The following is a 15,485-nucleotide window of genomic DNA, read 5'->3' on the forward strand; positions in this document are numbered from 1 at the left end:
TTGACCATGATCTTTGAACCTAATGACCTCGACTTTTTACATCAATGTGTATTTTTATGAACTGAACATCATGACCAAGTTCCATGTACATCGGTCAATAAATACTAAAGATATCAGCCAGGAACAAAATTTGTGGACGGACAGACAGACAGACAGAGTGATTACTATAGGGCATCCGATACGGGGCCCTAACTATAACACTATTGACAGTTCGACACTTTGAATATTTAGACCCTGGGCTACCCCAAGGGCGTGAGGAGCAGGATCAACAGGGATAAGATAAATTATATAGGCCGAAATTTCTAGTCTTAATTCTTTTAAGACTCGGATATGCTAGAAAAAAATACTCTTCTTAGAGGAAATGATCTTAAAAGGTGCTTTATCAATATTATGAAATTTAATACCCAATGGGCTGATTTTGAGCTCTACCTTCCCCCATGGGGAGGAGTAGATTGGAATTAAAACTCTATGAGATGTGAGTTTGATGCTATTTTACACTGGTGCTCCTCCAGGGGCTAATTAGGGCGTGGCATATCCAGTGTATACCTTGTAGGTGTAAAATTCTCTTGCATTTAACAACATTTTTTCTTTGGGTTCAGGTTTTGGAATCAAATACTCTTAATTATTTGAGGATAACACATTTGCCTTTGGGGAGAAGTTTTTTTCTGTAGTTTACTGTTGGTTCCCACCCTCAGGGGCTCTGCGGGGCAGGGCTAAAAGGGGGTCAAATTGGCTTCAATTTTAAAAATCTTCTTCTCCAGACCCAGATATGCTGGAAACCAATACTCTTCAAAGGTGAAAGGGTCTTGAGGTACTTTATCAAAACTGTCAATTTCATGACCCTCAAGCTTCACATTTGTCCCTGGGGAGGGGGTGAAATTTACTATAGTTTATGTAGGAAAATCCAACTTTGAGTATATTTTGTTCATTTTCTACTGGAAATCATTCAAACTTGATTAACATTATAACCATGAGATTACAGTTCAAATGTTATGGCTATTCTGTCTTTTCGTATTGAAGAGTTATCTGCTCTTGTGAACAGGTATCAATTGTTATGTCATTTGTTTGTGAGGGTAGCATCATACATTTTTGAGAAAACGACGTAATTTTCTCACACAAACTAATGACGTAACAATCAATACCTGCTCACAAGAGCAGATAACTCTGCAATACATAAAGACGGAATAGGCCTGTTGCTGAATGTTATCAATTTATATTTGACTAAGACTTTTTTTCTTCCTGTGGGACTATTTACACTCGCAAACAAGTGTTTTGTCGGAGGAAAATTCTAAAATGCAAATTTAGGCCATATCGTAACTCTTGTTAAAATGGATAATTGGTCCGACTTTAATTATAAGGGAATCTTCATGATACCGATGACACATACAAACTTTCATAACATGTGTGGGTGATAACTATAGGACAAGTTGTGCACACAAGAAAAATATGTTTCAAAGGGCCATAACTCTAGTAAGAATCGACACATGATCCTATGTCTCTGATTTAGAGTCGATAACCACATCTGTATGAAGCCGTGGCCATATAATCGCCAAACCTTAAAAAATAAAATATCATAGTAGCTTATTTGGTGTTTGCGTTTTTTGTGTCTTTGATAATGAGTAAATAATTTATAGTAGCAAAAATGCATTGAACAGATATCAAACCAATTGAATATGAATTTTATAACTGCTGAGATATTAGGTACGTATTGTTAATATAATACTGCAAATATAGCTATATATTCACTATATCTATGAAAGTGATGGGGTTTCCCAGACTTAAAAAAATATTTTTATCCCTTTCCCATCCGATTACCAACTTTTGAATACATTTTTTGATTCCATGATGTTATATGCAAAAACAAACTGTATGACGGAAAAGTGGTCCTCGTTTGGGAAAGTGCTCAAAATAATGAAAAACATGGTTGATGAAGTTTCTCAAAACTGCGACAGGTGTTACTTGGGTTAAACAGTTTGTATTTTCATATTAGTGTGTAACGCAGTTTACTTTTGACCAGGAGAAGTGAACGGTTCGAATCCAAGTTCAAATTCACTTTTTTTTATATTTAGACATGTGATCATTTTCCTTAATTAAATAATTGAATATTTTTGAAATCAATGGAACATTTTATTGAAATTTTAATAACATCCATATTTATTTACATTCTATGGAATCATGTTATCAAACCTCTGTACACGTGTACAGTATAGCTACGCTTTGTAGATAAGACATCATTTTAAATGATATTTATGAACATTCTTAATAGGTATTTAGGCATCTTATTCAATTTTCAAATAATGAAGAAAATGTTCATTTTTAGCTCACCTGCCCGAAGGGCAAGTGCAGGTGAACTTATGCCATGGTGCGTCGTCCGTCATCTGTCAACTTTTCTAAAAATCGCTACTACTCATTAACGACTGAGAAGATTTTGACCAAATTTGGTCAGAAGCATCCTTAGGAGAAGGGATTTTTTTTGTGTATAAATGGTTGGGCTGAGGGGCGGGGCCCAATAGGGGAATATAGCAAATTCTTTAAAATCCTTATTCTTCTGTAGGAATGAAAGGATTTGTTCCATGGTATTTGGTCTGAAGCATCCTTGGTTGAAGGGGAACCAACTTTGTATAAACCGTGGGTCTGCCCCCTGAGGGGCAGGGCCCAATAGGGAACACATAGTTAATTCTAAACAAGAGACCCATGGGCCTTAAAGGTCACCTGATATATTTATACAGAGAGTTGATTTTGTTTTTAACACGAACAGAAATATTATTCAAAGTGACAAAAAACAAAATTGTTATTCAATATCTTACTCAATATCTTATTCAATATCTAGCATACAGATTTAAGACTAAAAAGTATTTGAAACCAGCACCTCTGATTCTAAACAAGGAAAATGAAGAAATTTTAGCACACTGACTCCTTTGGGCCCCGCCCTACAGCCCTTGGGGGTAGGGCTGGCTCAAAATTTCAAAGTATCAAACTGTCAACTCAGGGTTATAATTCCAATCAAGTTATTAACATGTAATATTCAAAGTATCATTTGCCATTATAAACCATAAAACATTTTGCCCCCCTCCTTCCCCAGGGGGTAAATGTGAGACCCTAGGGTCATAAACGTTAAGACCCTTCCATCTATGAAGAGTGTTTGAAAATTGAATTATTCCAATGGAAATTAAACAAATGTTGGTCCAAAATGTGATTTCCCTATATAAACTATAGTAAAGTTTACCCCCTCCCCAGGGGGAAACGTGAGACCCCAGGGTCATGAAATTCACAATTTTGGTAAAGCACCTTAAGACCCTTCCATATATTATGAAGAGTATTTGATTCTACCATATCTGGGTCTTGAGAAGAAGATTTTTGAAATTTCAGTCAATAAAACCCTTTTTGGCCCCACCCATCAGCCCCGGGGGGTCAGTCAGGGCTCATATGTGCATACCATCAAACTGCTATCCAATACTGATAATGCTAACCCAAATTGAATTGGAAATTAAACAAATGTTGGTCCAAAATGTTATTTCCCTATATAAACTATAGTAAAGTTTCCCCCCCCCCCAGGGGTAAACGTGAGACCCCAGGGTCAAGAAATTCACAATTTTGGTAAAGCACCTTAAGACCCTTCCATCTATGAAGAGTATTGGATTCTACCATATCTGAATCTTGAGAAGAAGATTTTTGAAATTTCAGTCAATTTGACCCTTTTGGTCCCGCCCCTCAGGACCCTGGGGGCTGGGCACCAAATCGGCCACTATTGTTGTTGACCTTTGGCCATGGAAGGTTTCTGCAAAATTTCATTGAAATTGGTTAGGGGTTTTGGAGGAGAAGTCAAAAATGTAAATAGTTTACGGACGGACGACGACGGACAAAAGGCGATCGCAATAGGTCACTTGAGACTTTGTCTCAGGTGACCTAAAAATCCTTCTTCTTCTGTAGGAATGAAAGAATTTGTTCCATATTTTGTCTGAAGCATCCTTGGCTAAGGGGAACCAATTTTGTATAACCTGTGGGTCTGGCCCCCCAGGGGACGGGGCCAAAGGGGGCAATTGGGCTATATTGATTTAAGCGACTTCTTCTCTGGAACTAAGAGATGGATATCAACCATATTTGACTGGAAGTGGAGATTCAAAATTGCACAAATGGTTGGGCTGACCCACCAGGGGGCTGAGGGCAGGCCAAAAGTGGCCAATATGGCTATATTGCTACAAACGAACCCTTCTGTAGAACTATGCACTGGATATCAACCATATTTGACTGGAAGTATCCCTAGGTGGTGGGGATTCAAAATTGTACAAATGGTTGGGCTGACCACCCAGGGGGCTGAGAGGCAGGGCCAAAAGGGGGCAATTTGGCTATATTGCTATAAACGGCTTCTTCTGTAGTGTTATGCCATGGATATCGATCATATTTGGTCAGAAGCATTCATGGGAGGAAGGGATTCAAAATTCAAAATTGCACATTTGCTTCCAGGATAGCCTAGGGTCTGGCCCCGACCTTTGAGACCTAGTCCCTGGGTCATAACTTTGAAACGGTTGAGATCCCCACCCCAGAACTATATATACAAATGATTGGCATAAAGAGACAAAAGTAGTCATGGTATTAGAAAAGACCCTGGGGCTGACCGAACCCCTAGGGACCTAGTTTCTTAGTCACAGCTTGGAAACAGTTGAGATCCCCACCCTATAACCATGCATATAAACAATTGCTGAGTATAAAGAGAAGAATGCACATATGCTTCCAGGATGGCCTTGGGGTCTGCCCCACCCTTGGAGACTTAACCCATAGGAAAAAAGTTTATAACTTCGAAATGGTTAAGATCCCCACCCCAAAACTATATATACAATTGTTAGGCATAAAGAGACGAATGCAGTCATGATACTAGAATTGACTCCAGGGTCTGCCCCACCCTTGCAGACTTAACCCCTGGTCAATATCTTTGAAACGGTTGAGATCCCCACCCCAAGACTATAAATACAAATGCCAGACAAAAAGAGACGAATGCAGTCATGATATTAGAATTGATCCTTGGGTCTGACCACAACCCTAGGGATCTAGTTTCTAAGTCACAGCTTGGAAACATTTGAGATCCCCACCCCATAACCATACATTTAATTGCTGGGCATGACAAATCTAATACTGTATACAGACATACTACAAGAATTGGCATTGTATTTCAGTGTAAGTTACATTGTCACTGTGGCATTGTATTTCAGTGTAAGTTACATTGTCACTGTGACACAGGTGTCTATCTCCTAGTTAACACCACTTTTTTTTCATGAAACATCCAATATATGTAAAGGTCTTAATTTTAAACAGTAAAAATTACAACTCTGACATATAGGCCGGTACTTATACATATACATATCATAACAAAATACCTGGGTATGGTCCTTGTTATGATGTATATAGTGGTCAACAACATGTCTTACTCCTAAATTCTCTACTACTTTTGTGTTGGTATCAATAGTTCCAACTTTGCTGAAGGAACAGTGACCATTCTGATTGGTCAGTTGACTTTGCTGAAGGAACAGTGACCAATCAGAATGGTCACTGTTCCTTCAGCAAAGTCAACTGACCAATCAGAATGGTCAGTTGACTTTGCTGAAGGAACAGTGACCATTCTGATTGGTCAGTTACCAGAATACTACCAGTATCAGAAACACCATCATTGAAAGCAAGAGGATAAGATTAATTACAACACTAAACAAATAATAAGATTAATATCAGATACATGACATGTCGTCAACAATGTAAAGTTTTTTATTAACGAAAACAAAAGCAGATCATGCAAAGTTTAACAGATTCTTTCGACACATCTTACAATTAACACTCTCAATTTGTGCACTATAGAATTTAAGTTGCTTTGTTCCTGGTATAAATGGCCTGCTCTATCCAGCCCACCGATGAAGCTGATGATCCTGTTATAATTAAAACTATACTATATAAGACCAGTACATTACTACACTGAGTCTAAACTGGCTAAAATCTTGTGTCTAGGCCTGCAGTCTTTCAGATTAGACTTCCTGTGTGGAATAATCGTAGTTCCTATTTCCGAATAATACTATATATAGAAATGTAACGGTTTCCTTGTTAATGAAGCCAGATGATGGGACTAAACATTGTAACTTGAGAGACATCAAGGACTTCCTTGTTTATATAAAATGTATATATATATATCACAAGACCTAAATTGGTCTCCAAAATTACAGTAATATTAATACAAGCAGATGAAATACAATGATCAATTCTCACTACGCTGTCTAAGGTTTTGCTTCCTCTTTCTGCTCTGCACTTATGCTATTAAACAGTAGAGAATTTCCAAAAATTTCCTTTCGTTTGGTTTTGATATTATAGCAACACAAATCTATTCCGTCTTTTCGTATTGCAGAGTTATCTTCTCTTGTGAGAAGGTATTGATTGTTACGTCATCTGTTTGCGAGAGTATAACGTCATCAATTTTTGAGAAAACACACAAACCAATGACGTAACAATCAATACCTGCTCACAAGAGAAGATAACTCTGCATTACGCAAAGATGGAATACAACAAATGGAACGGAAAGCCTCGCGAAATTCCCTACGAAGCCAGCAGTATATGATCGGGTTGATCATTGAGTTACTCATAGCCAGGAATAAAGTTATGTTTTTCAATGTCTCCGACAAGTCGTTGTCGATTTTCACACTGTATTTAATCGGTCCTACGATGGTGAATGGTACCCAGAATATGTAGAACAAAAACAAAACGAGGGCCATAACTTTCGCAGATTTGGTATCCTTTTCCATCTGTTTATCTATTCTATGGTTTCCTCTCAAGCTGTCCTTGCGTACTTGCTTCTGCTGTTGTCTGGCTACAAGGAATATCCTGATGTACAAGTAGAGAGAGACTACCAGACTGATGCCAATGGAAAAGAAAGCAGCGTATAAGGTGTAAGCTAGTGGCAGGATTTTGAAGTAGTCGCATATCTGTATTTCATCGTATGAATTCCAGACAAGAGGTAGAATGCACACTGGTACAATGTAGATCCACATACACACGATAAAAATCCGCACTCTCTTGTGAGTCAAAATTGTCTTGTATTTAAGTGGATGCAAAATGGCCACATACCTGTCGAAACCAATGGCAACCAGGTTTATCATAGAAGCACTCATGGAAGCACATACTGAGGAAAACTTGAATAGACACAAATATTTCACCGATTGCACAAATGTTAATTTGAAATAAAATAGTGAATAAACTGGAAGGGTGATGACCGCTAGTAAGGAATCAGCAACGGACAAGCTCCCCACCAATGTATAGGTAATCGTGCGTAACCGTCGGAACTTCACCAACGAGATAATCACAAGGAAGTTTCCGAAACATATACAAGGAATGAGTAACACACATAGGATACCAAGAACAAAGTCAGCAACATTGCGGAAATCCTTAAACTTTCCACCAGCGCTCTCCGCTATAGAACTGTTGTCATAGACAGACAAATTGTTGATGTCGATCATTCTGTTCCGAAAACTGTCGGACATAGTAAAGAAAAATTGGCCAGGTTCTTCTGCTGTTTTATCTTCTAGGTTTCAGTTTTGCATTGCAAATGATTGTATGATGTGCATTTTGAATTGATTTTTCAATGCTGTGGCAGAGTTGGTTATGATAATCAATGGGAGAGGTTCATACTCCTGCTGTATCTGTGGCTTCTGAAACAAGACATGTGTATAGATTAATACATTTTATAATGGATAAAAAAACAAAATGTAGGGAAATCTCATATCAATAATTAAACAAGAGGCCCAGAGGGCTTGTATCCCTCACCTGGATATCTAAACAATCATTGCAAAATATTCTCCAAATAAGATCCAAGGGAATATGTAATAACAAGTACTTTTCAAGGCTGTGCAAACCATGTGTATTAGATTTGTCATGCCCAGCAATTAAATGTATGGCTATGGGGTGGGGATCTCAACTGTTTCCAAGCTGTGACTCAGAAACTAGATCCCTAGGGTTGTGGCCAGACCCCAGGATCTAATATCATGACTGCATTTGTCTTTTTTTGTCCAGCATTTGTATTTATAGTCTTGGGGTGGGAATCTCAACCATTTCAAAGTTATGACCCAGGGGTTAAATCTGCAAGGGTGGGGCAGACCCTGGGGTCAATTCTAATATCATGACTGCATTCGTCTCTTTATGCCCAACACATTCGTCTCTTTATGCCCAACAATTGTATATATAGTTATTCTATCCCTTAGCACGGGGTTTTGAAGTTATCACCCAGGGGTTAAGTCTCCAAGAGTGGAGCAGCCTCAAGGCCATCATGGAAGCATATGTGCATTCCTCTCTTTATACTCAGCAATTGTATATATGCATGGTTATAGGGTGTTTCCAAACTGACACTAAGAAACTAGGTCCCTAGGGGTTCGGTCAGACCCCAGGGTCTATTCTAATACCATGACTAATTTTGTCTCTTTATGCTAAGCATTTGTATATATAGTTCTGAGGTGGGGATCTCAACCGTTTCAAAGTTATGACCAAGGGACTATGTCTCAAAAGGTTGGGGCCAGACCCTAGGCCATCCTGGAGGCAAATGTACATGCTTCTCTTTATACTCCACAATTGTATATATATATACAGTGTGGATCTCAACCATTTCCAAGTTATACACTTTTTTTGGCCCCACCCCTTAGCACGGGGGGTGGGGTGGGGGGGTGGGGGGTGTGTCAGCCCAACCATTTGTACAATTTTGAATCCCTGCCTCCCGTGAATGCTTCTGACCAAATATGATTGATATCCATGGCATAATTCTACAGAAGAAGTCGTTTATAGCAATATAGCCAAATTGCCCCCTTTTGGCCCTGTCCCTTAGCCCCCTGGGTGGTTAGCCCAACCATTTGTACAATTTTAATTCCCCATCACCTAGGGATACTTCCAGTCAAATATGGCTGATATCCAGTGTATAGTTCTACAGAAGCCGTTTTTAGCAATATAGCCATATTGCCCATTTTTGGCCCAGCCCCTCAGCCCACTGGGGGTTCAGCTCAACCATTTGTATGATTTTGAATCTCCAATACCGAGGGATTCTTCCAGTCAAATATGGTTGATATCCATCTCTTAGTTCCAGAGAAAAAGTCGCTTAAATCAATATAGTCCAATTGCCCCCTATTGGACCAGCCTCTCAGGCCCCTGGGGGGGCCAGACCTGCAATTTATACAAAATTGGTTCCCCTTCAACGAAGGATGCTTCAGACCAAATATGGAACATATCCTTTCATTTCTACAGAAGAAAAAAGATTTTAAAGAATTTACTATGTGTTCCCTATTGGGCCCGGCCCCTCAGCCCTTAAGGGGGCAAGACCCACGGTTTATATAAAATTGGTTCCCCTTCACCCAAGGATGCTTCAGACCAAATATGGAACAAATCTGCTCAGTCGTTTATGACAAGTAGCGATTTTTAGGAAAAGTTGACGGACGACGCCCCATGGCATAAGCTCACTTGCCCTTCGGGCAGGTGAGCTAAAAACATATATCACAAGATTTCACATAACATGTGGACAGAGGTGCTTAGTTATGTTGCTGATATACTAGTTAAAGGAACATTGCTATCTTCCTGTTTATGAAATCATCAAAGGTGGGTGTCTGCTGTTTTTTGTCACCATTTCACTATTCAATAGATGTTAAGCGTAACCAAGAGTCAAGCAAGTTTTAACATCCCATTTTTAGGTCAAAGTGACCTATTCCGATCACTTTCCGTCCATCGTTGTCCATCGTGCGTAAACTTTTTACATTTTCAACTTCTTCTCAAGAACCAGTGGATGGAACTTTTCAAACTTCGGCAGAATCATCATTGGTAGATGAGGCTACAAAATTGTAAATTGGGATTCCTACCCCAACCCCTAGGGCCAGGGTTGGGCCCCAAAGGGAAAATTGACCAATATTTCAAAAATCTTCTCCTCCAGACTCAGAGGTACTACCGTCATTTTCTCTGCATGGATGGAAAGATCATCGGGGGCTTTATTTAAACTGTAAATTTCAGGACCCCCGATATATCTGTTATCCCTGTGGGAGGGGGTAAAGTTTACTATAGTTTATATAGGGAAATAACACTTTTGTGTATATTTTTACAATTTTCTGTTTGAAATTATTCTTACTTGGTGAGAACTATCCTTGGAGGAAGATGGTCTTGAATTGTAAAATTGGGATTCCTACCCCAATCCTAGGGACCAGGTCAGGCCCCAAAGGGAAAATTTACCAATATTTCAAAAATCTTCTTCTCCAGACTCAGGGGTACTAGTCAATTTCAGTGCATGGTTAGAAAGATCATCAAGAGTTTTACTGAAATTGTCAATTACAGGACCCCTGAGCCATCCGTTCCCCCTTGGAGAGGGGGTAAAGTTTACTATAGTTTATATAGGGAAATAAAACTTTTAGGTATATTTTATCCATTTTCAGCAGAAAATTATTCAAACTTGGTCAGAATCACCTTTGGTGGATGAGGGTATTTCATCGTAAAATTGGAATTCCTGCCCCATCCCCAGAGGCAAGGGCAGGGCCCCAAAGGGAACATTTACCAATATCTTAAAATTCTTATCCTTTGATGAAATGACAAGTTTTGTATTTCACTTAGTGTGTACACTAAGTGAAATTTCCTCATCACATCTATTAAGCTACCAGTACCTATGATATAGCTCAGGTGACCGCTAAGGCCCTTGGGCCTTTTGTTAGCTCAGCATGGTGCTTCGGACATCTACTGTATACTGCTACCTGTTGCCATCCTGGGGCAGAGGGGCGGGGCCGAATATGGGAAATAGAGGTAAAACCTTCAAAATCCTTCTCCTACCGTAGGAATTAAGGGATTTTATTCTTATTTAGTCTGGAGCATCCTTAGGCCAATGGGACTCAATTCTGTATGAATGGTGGGTGCCCCCCCCCCCCCCCCCCTGGGGTCAGAGGGGCGGGACCAAATGGGGGAAAAAGAGGATAAACCTTTAAAATCCTTCTCCTACCATAGGGATTAAGGGATTTTATCCTAATTTAGTCTGGAGCACCCTTGGGCCAAGAGGACTAAATTTTGTATAAACAGTGAGTGTGGCCCCTTTTGGGGCAGAGGGGCGGGGCCGAATATAGGAAATAGAGGTTAAACCTTTAAAATCCTTCTTTTACCATAGGGATGAAGGGATTTCATCATAATTTGGTCTGGAGCATCCTTGGGCAAAAGGGACTTAATTTTGTATAAGCAGTGAATGTGGCCCTCCTAGGGGCAGAGGGGCGTGGCCCAATAGGGGAAATTGAGCAAATTCTTCAAAATCCTTCTACTTCTGTAGGAACGGCAGGATTTTGTCAAAATTAGGAAGGTATGAAGCACCCTGGGTGAAGGGGAACCAACATTGTATAAATGATTGACCTGACCCCCCTGGGGGCAGAGAGGCGGGCCCAATAACGGATATAGAGGAATAGCTTTAATATCCTTTCTTTTCCAAAGAGGTATTTCGACCAAATTTGAATAGTACGATCCTTTGGGGAAGGGAAATCAATTTTGTATAAATGGTGGGTGTGGCCCCCCTATAGGGCCTGAGGGGTGGAGCCCAATAGGTGTAATTTTGCAAATTCTATAAAATTCTTCTTTGTGTGACATGATTTTGTCCATATTTGGTCTAATTATCTGTTGGTGAAGGGGACTATATTTTGTATTAACATTGGATCTGACTCCCTGGGGTAGAGGGGTGGGGCCCAATTGTGGAAACATAGCAAATTCTTCAAAATACTTCTTTTTTTTAGAAATGACAGGATTTTGTCCAAATTTGGGACGAAGCACCCTTGGGTGAAGGGGAACCAATTTTGTATAAACGGTTTTAAACCCATGGGACAGAGGGGCGGGCCAAATAGGGAAAATAGAGCAAATTCTTCAAAATCCTTCTACTTCTGTAGGAATGACAGGATTTTGTCAAAATTATGAAGGTATGAAGCACCCTTGGGTGAAGGGGAACCAACATTGTATAAATGATTGACCTGACCCCCCTGGGGGCAGAGAGGCGGGCCCAATAATGGATATAGAGGAATAGCTTTAATATCCTTACTTTTCCAAAGAGGTATTTTGACCAAATTTGAATAGTACTTCTACTTCTAAATGGTACTGACCAACTTCAACAATTTGAAGATAAAATGTCAGACAAGGAGTGAAACATGGAAAGAGATTGTTTTTAAAAGATACGAGATGGTCTAATTTGCGTTTGAAAGGTGACGGTAGAGGGCTGATTTGAATAATTCCGTTGTGGGGCTCGAAATAATGTCAGGTGGGAGTTTATTCCACTCCGGTATAGTTTGAGGGAAGAATGATGCCTTTCTGGTCTGGGTTTTTGAGTGGGGAATTTGATACGAAAACTGGTGGTTTGTTCGGGATTCCCTAACTGTAGGGATTAATCTGTCTGATTTTACGATAGCGACTTTCTGGTTTACAAGCATGGTCAGACGAGCATCTCTACGTCTATCTGCTAGAGGGCGCAGCTTTAGGTGGTCCATTATTTCTGACACACTGGAGGTACGATGGTTGTACCTGTGCTTATTGAGCACATAGCGCTGCCCTTCGCTGGACCATTTCCAACTTGTCAATATTTGTTTGGGTGTGAGGGTCCCATACTGTACAGGCATACTCAAGTGATGGTCGAACTAATGATTTGTATGCCTGTACTTTGGCTGATGTTGAGCCAATTTTAAGATTTCGTCTTAAAAAGCCTAGCGTAGAATTTGCTTTTTGGCAGATAGTATTTATATGTGAATCCCATTTAAGGTCAGATGAAAGTGTTTACACCCAGATACTTGGCCTGACTAGTACGATCCTATGGGGAAGGGAAATCAATTTTGTATAAATGGTGGGTGTGGCCACCCTATAGGGCCTGAAGGGTGGAGCCCAATAGGTGTAATTTTACAAATTCTATAAAATTCTTCTTCTTATGTAGGAATGACTGGATTTTGTCCATATTTGGTCTAATTATCTTTTGGTGAAGCGGACTATATTTTGTATTAACATTGGATCTGAACCCCTGGGACAGAGGGGTGGGGCCCAATAGCAAATTCTTCAAAATACTTCTTCTTTTTAGGAATGACAGGATTTTGTCCAAATTTGGGACGAAGCACCCTTGGGTGAAGGGGAACCAATTTTGTATAAACTGGATTTATAACCCCATGGTTCAGAGATGCGGGGCCAAATAGGAAAAATAGAAAAAAGTTTTAAAATCCTTCTTCTTCTGTAGGAATGACAGGATGGATTATGTCCATATTTTGTCTAAATCAACCATGGGTAAAGGGCAGCTAATTTTGTATCAACGGTGGGTTTGACCCTACTGGGGGCAGAGGGGCGGGCCCAATTGTAGAAACATAGCAAATTCTTCGAAATTCTCCTTTTCCTGTAGGAATGACAGGATTTTGTGCAATTGCATATAAATATAACCCCTTACTAACCATGTAATACATGTACAGCAATATCTGGCTATTTCAACTTTAATTTCCAGGTGAGTGATACAGGCCCTAGTTATACTAATCTTTTAATAATGTGTTTAAAGTACAAAAAATATTACAAAATTAAATAACACATTTCATCTTATCATATGTCATATCAGCAGCATAAGGACTACAGAATAGATAGATTTAATATTGAATCTATGTATTTTTATATGTATGATTAATGTTGAAATATTATAAATTTTAACATTTGTTATTAAAATCTAAAAAATCTTATATGATGTATCAAAATATGATCAGCTTCCAGCTCACCTTAGATAGAAGGGTGAACAGGTAAAAACACAGGTAAATACTGCCAATACTACTCAGAAACTGACTATAGTATATAATCATTCCAAAAAAAGTGGGGGAACTGAGAACAAGCCACCTATACATCAGTATCAATTTGACAACGTGATCAACTCCTAGTTTGCCGTAGTGAAGAAAATATATTGATCTTACCAAAATGTCAGTGCATGACGCGTTGACAGCACGGGAAGAAGTGACGCGAATTTCGAGCTCGTTCTATATATATGTGCATTTTCATTGGTCGAGAGGTTAGCAGGACAGTACGAACGTCGCCCTTGAATTCGAATTCCGCCGTGTGAATTCCGTCCACGAATTCTTGTTTTCTTTTCTAAAACCGAGCATTTCCCTTAAAGCCCTAGTGTGGTTATACGTGCATGCCTTTGGTAATGTTTGGTAATTTTAAGCCCAGTGGCGGATCCAGGGACCTATCGGGGGAGTGTCCAAATTTCCAGGGGGGCCGATGACGTCCATGTCGGGGAAAATTGAAGAAAATGGTGAAAATACAGGGTTTTTTGAAAGAAATTCTCAGGTTGGGGGGGTTCCCTGAGGCCCAAAAAACTTCTCTGGATCCTCCACTGATTAAGCCTAACTTTGTGATCGTGTTCGTGTACGTGAAAGCTATACCGGTCGTGGTGAGACATCATCCGTACTTCAGCACTCTTTTCGTCGAGGAATAATATCCTTCCGGTATGTCTAGCTATCGTCAATCCGGGACCTGTCACGTTACCCTTCACAGACGACACAGACGCTACGTTTCCTGTCTCGACGGTTTGAGATACCATCGATGAGTTAGTCCTATACTAAATAGGGGATTAATAACACACACCCCCGTGTTTTGATGACTTGGTATAAAAATGGTATGAAATATCGATGAGTAGTAACATGATTAAACCTTTACAGAATCATATAAAAAGATCCGGGATAGATAGTCATAAAAAAATCATGTACGTTCTATTTATAATTTGTCGATTTCTCATTGTAGAGACATCCATGGCTTCATTCGACCTTCGGGACCAGCCAGCCTATGATGACAGTTTTGACCTTACTCTCCAAGACCATGAGGACCCGACTACTGTCGATCGCAGAGCAGTTAGTAAATCTTCAAACGGAATACACTAATAAAACATAAAAAAAATGTTGTTGAACATCTATAAATGTAATCATTCATGTATTATTATTTTTTCATTGTAGTTCCCTAGCCGACGCCCTTATCACGGACACCGTACTGGAGGATGAAGAGGTGACCTGGGAGATATAGTAGACCAGGGAACCAATCGTCGTTGCCGGAAGCTTGTTTCCAGTGATGGAACTCTTGAAGTAAAAATAAAATGTCTGAAGGCAATGAGGGATGGCGGGTTGCTATGCCTATTTCCCCAAAGTTATGTTACGCTAGTGCGCGCATCCAACCGTGCACTGTTATGACGCGTTATCAGGTATTTTTATACAGGTATACGTAGTTATATCGGAATCATGTGTCTAAGAAAAGATTATTGTAAACAGACGAATTTAAGGCCATGGGTATTAATACATACGTTTAACGATAAAGGCTCAACACAATGCTTATTTCACGTTTTTTATATTGATTTATAACAAATTATACGCTTATATGTAATACAAGATCGTGCAATCTATACGAAACAGTTTTGAACGGATTTAATTTTCATCACTACCTGCGTTCGGTAAATCGGAAGCATTCAGAATGAGTTC

The 15,485-nt window shown here is 39.6% G+C and overlaps 1 protein-coding gene across 3 annotated transcripts; it reads right to left on the reverse strand.

Moving 5' to 3' along the window:
* Positions 1-5,724: 5,724 nt before the first annotated feature.
* On the reverse strand, positions 5,725-14,476 carry LOC110462851 (D(2) dopamine receptor-like). Of its 3 annotated transcripts, none has more exons than XM_021517078.1 (2): positions 14,403-14,476; positions 5,725-7,679 (listed from the first exon to the last, which is right to left on the reverse strand). In XM_021517078.1, the coding sequence occupies exon 2, from the start codon at positions 7,509-7,511 to the stop codon at positions 6,486-6,488; it is 1,026 nt and encodes a 341-aa protein (XP_021372753.1). In that variant the 5' UTR covers positions 7,512-7,679; positions 14,403-14,476; the 3' UTR covers positions 5,725-6,485. The 3 variants fall into 3 exon arrangements, with proteins under 3 accessions (XP_021372753.1, XP_021372754.1, XP_021372752.1); XM_021517079.1 differs by having other exon boundaries at positions 14,429-14,470; XM_021517077.1 differs by having other exon boundaries at positions 13,932-14,470.
* Between the last annotated feature and the right edge of the window lie 1,009 nt (positions 14,477-15,485).

Source organism: Mizuhopecten yessoensis, unplaced genomic scaffold (genome assembly GCF_002113885.1).
Source record: "Mizuhopecten yessoensis strain PY_sf001 unplaced genomic scaffold, ASM211388v2 scaffold10837, whole genome shotgun sequence".
Classification (NCBI taxonomy): Eukaryota; Metazoa; Mollusca; class Bivalvia; order Pectinida; family Pectinidae; genus Mizuhopecten; species Mizuhopecten yessoensis.